We start from the raw sequence: 3773 nt of genomic DNA, 5'->3' as shown, positions 1-3773 counted from the left end.
TACGGGCCCCGGGGCCGGGTGGGAGGGCGGAGGGGCCGCCACTCAGCGCCGGCGGGGCCTGAGGGGGCTGGTGGCCGGGGTCAGCTCCGCTGAGGGGCCCAGCAAGTGCCTCTGCCCTGGGCTCGCTCACCTGAGGGAGCGCAGCAACCTGAGGCTGAATATGAGGGGTGCGGGTGCTGCAGGGCCATCCCCTGCTCTCCCTGCCGGCGCAAAAATGTTCCCCTCGGTGTAGGACCGCCTTCCCTGTGCCGCCCTGCAGCACAGCTTGCATGTGCACCTGCCTGAGCCTCAGCTTTTGCACCTCTTGCTTACCCGGGAGTTGCATGTGCGAGGCTGGCAGTCTCTGCTGCAAGACACTTAGTAACTCGAGTCAGACTCACATTTGGGTACGTAAACAGGGGGAAACAAGTCACTAATAGCATCTCGCTCATGGTATTGTCCAGTGTTTGGATTAGTGCTTACACAAACACTTTGATTGTCTGAAAATCGCTAAATTAACTTTCTCAAGTACTGAGTGTCATCAGTCTTTGCAAGGCCTACTTTATTAAGTTGGGAATAAACTGGCTCTGGGTGGGCAGTCAGTATGAGACACTGGGGTGCTTACTTAAGCTACAAGTGCTTGTACAAAAACACATTGCTAAAAATATCCAGTAGTGTTGTGCAATGGGTGGAACGATAACAGAAACAGAGTACAATCATGCTCTGATTTTCTAACCTCCCTGTGAAGGTCTCAGACCGCCTGTTTGCAGTAATGCCTGTAACAGGGATTCTCAGTCAGGTTTTCTATTAAAACCAAACTTAGCCATGGTCCTATGCCAAACAGGTGTTTTGAGTTGGAGAAATTGCATTATATTTTTTTGAAGTGGCAGACTCTGACCCGATGGTGTTAGCCCTTTCTCCCGTTAGAACTGTAAGTTTCTTCTTGCTATAGATGTGTTCCTGGGTTATATTTTTCCCCGTTGTAGTAAGCATGAATTTAAAGGATGGTATCTAGTAATATGGTTGCAGTTAGGACACCGGCATGTTAAAACAAGAGTTACAGACACTTGAAGCTCACCAGTGTGTTGCCTCTCTAGTTTACCTGTTTGCAGTCGATTTGCTGGCAGAGTAAGCTGGAAGGTGCTTTATGAAAATGATGGCGCTTTGGAGGAAGGCAGAGATGGTTATCTTTACCCTTCTGTTCCCTATTTCAGCATTAACAGCTGTAACAGCACTGCTGTTTCAGAAAGACACTTTTTAAAAAGCCGACTTTAGTTTACATGAACTTCGTGTACAGAGTTGTGTACAAAACCTATGGTTTCTGTAAAGGACTGTAACGGTTCTTGGCCCAGTTAGAAATCCATTCAAGCCACCGTGCTCTTCTGAAAGCAACACGAGCACATGCAGCTGTATGGCAGTTTGGGTTTTGGTGGTTAAGTATAACTCAGTACCAGTTATTCTGCTATTTCCAACTGTATTTTAGATATGGCTAGACCTGCTATGGAATGTGGTGTACTTGCATCCCTAACAGGAACATAAATTCTTTATATTGCAGTTTAGACCAAGTCATGCAAGATTCAAGAAATAAAACCTGCTTCTTCTGGCACTGAATTCACCTTAAGTATCAGAGTGTCTTTCTTCCCTTTTTACATCCAAGTCCTTCTCAAATACTTCATCCTCTGGGCCAGGAAATTCTTTTTGAAGAATGCAGAATATACTGATACAAGATGGAGGAGAGTAGTATTGTGTAAAGACTAAAGTTTTGCCTGTGTGTTCAAACAGAAAGGAAAAAAACCGAAGAGCAATCCTGTTACAACAACCAGAGGAGTCAGTTGGGCTAATGGCAAACCAGAATTCTATGAAAATAATAACCAGATAGATACACATTTTAAAGTAAAATACGTGTGTTTACACAAAATACTGCCTCCCCAGCCCTCTGTCCTGTTCCCCCCCCCAAACCCCTAAACATTGTAATGAATAATTGTCTTCATGAGATGGCTTTAACATTTCACTAATATGCCCCCTCTACCTGCTGTAAACATCCTCCAGGAGCAGCATGACCCTCACTACTTACTTTGAGCATGGGAACCAGAAAGTCAGCTATGGTGTTTCTGTTTGGCTTCGATAGTAGGGAAGAAGCAGACTTAAATTGCTGCAGGTGGGCTCTAGGACTGTGTCTGAGTTACCATGAGCTCCTCGGGAAGAATAAGGGGCTGCAGGACCTCAGGGATTACCAGAGGTGTTGCAGTTCAGATCCTCTTGTTCATCTGCCCTGCATGTGCCAGGCCTGGAGGGCGAATGGGTGGGAAATGCCCTTGAGCTGACTTTCACAGATCTTCCCTCAGGAAATGCCTGGAAACTTTGCTCCTCCTGCTTTACCCAGACTCAGCTGGCAAGAGCAAAGGTGGTGGTTTAATTTCGGTGCTTTTCAATTGCAGCACACTCAAGGTTCTGTTTCTAAAGCTTTTTCTCATCATAGCACCAAACACCCCCTTTTCCCTTCCCTCCTTACCGAGCTGTCCTTCCAGGAAGGTCTGTTTCTCGGTGGAACTCAGCTGTGTTCTCTCAGCTGCCTCACTCTGTCCTGGCGCATAGACAGCACCATGGTCTCTGCTAGCTGCTGTCAAAGAAAAATCTTTGAAGCTTTGGTTGGTGACAGTAAGCAAGTAAAACTGAAGGGAAGTTTCCAACTTTGTGTTTTGTCATAGAAGCAAATAAAGTCCTTACATAAGGGCTAGTGTGTCTGTTATAGATCATACAAATGTTAAAGGGTGTATCGGGACTAGAAAACTGTTTCTGAACTCTCAGTTTTAAAATGCAATCTGATTTTTTTCTATGCCCAAAGTCAGAAATTCTGGATCCAGAAACTCAATTCTTATTAGCAGGCATTTAGTAATTGTGGAAGCAATGTGAGAGCTACCTTACTTGTCCTTCCAGTACACAGACTTACCCAGTTTCTCATTTGTGTTTGTAAAAAGCACCAACCAAGTCATCTGCATGTAGCTATTCGAATTTCTGTGGTGGAAGCCGTAGGTGTGGTACGCCCTGCAGTCTCCCAGTGCAATATGCAGCAGTTAATGCCTTTAACAGTGTGGTGTTAAAGATATTTGCAGCTAGGGATGGCTGCTGAGTGCCTGGCATACACCTCCTGTGTGGTGGGAGGTGTAGTGCCTGTGAGGTGCCTGTTTGTCGAGAGACAAACGGCAGGTCCTTTCCACCAAAGCTCATCAGCAGTCAGCACACACGAATGCAAAGCAGCTAAGTCTGATTTACCTTTTATTCCACTAGGTTCTTCAGCAGCATAAAAATGCTGACACAATGGTGGCTTTGATGAAGGTATATGAAGAAGAAGACGAAGCTTATCAGGATTTGGTCACCATGGCAACACAATTCTACCAGTATTTACTGCAGCCCTTCAGAGATATGCGAGAGCTGGCGACACTGTACAAACTGGAAATCCTGGTAGGTCTGCCCTTACGAAGTGAAAGACAAAGTTACATAGTAGGGCATCAGCTGGTCTTGGAGCAGTTTTAACTCAAATCACTTAACATTCCCTACTTCTGCCTATACCTACTTTTTTCTCCTGCCAAGTCACCAAATATGACTGAGAAGTTTCAGAGTTAGGGCAGAACCACTCTTGGAGGATCTGAGAGTCCACGGTATTGGCTTGACTAGAACTGCAGAGTCTTGCCACCAGAGTCCCAGTCCCCTCTGTTTTGAGGCATTAAAAGGAAAACATCCCCAAGCTCCACCTCTGGAGTTTACTCTCTGCTAGGCTGCATTTACCGAGATCT

At 45.7% G+C, this 3773-nt stretch overlaps 1 protein-coding gene across 1 annotated transcript in view; it reads left to right on the top strand.

The window, feature by feature from the left end:
• The first annotated feature begins 3297 nt into the window (after positions 1–3297).
• The window catches only part of WHAMM (WAS protein homolog associated with actin, golgi membranes and microtubules), a 9684-nt gene continuing 9208 nt past the window's right edge, over positions 3298–3773 (top strand). The window contains exon 1 of the mRNA XM_010132333.1: positions 3298–3441. Coding sequence (XP_010130635.1) covers positions 3298–3441 — 144 coding nt within the window. The remainder of the gene's footprint in view (positions 3442–3773) is intronic.

The sequence above is a fragment of the Buceros rhinoceros genome, unplaced genomic scaffold (assembly GCF_000710305.1).
Source record: "Buceros rhinoceros silvestris isolate BGI_N320 unplaced genomic scaffold, ASM71030v1 scaffold1623, whole genome shotgun sequence".
NCBI lineage: Eukaryota > Metazoa > Chordata > Aves > Bucerotiformes > Bucerotidae > Buceros > Buceros rhinoceros.
The sequence above is the reverse complement of the archived record's forward strand: the minus strand, read 5'-3'. Positions and strand labels throughout refer to the sequence as shown.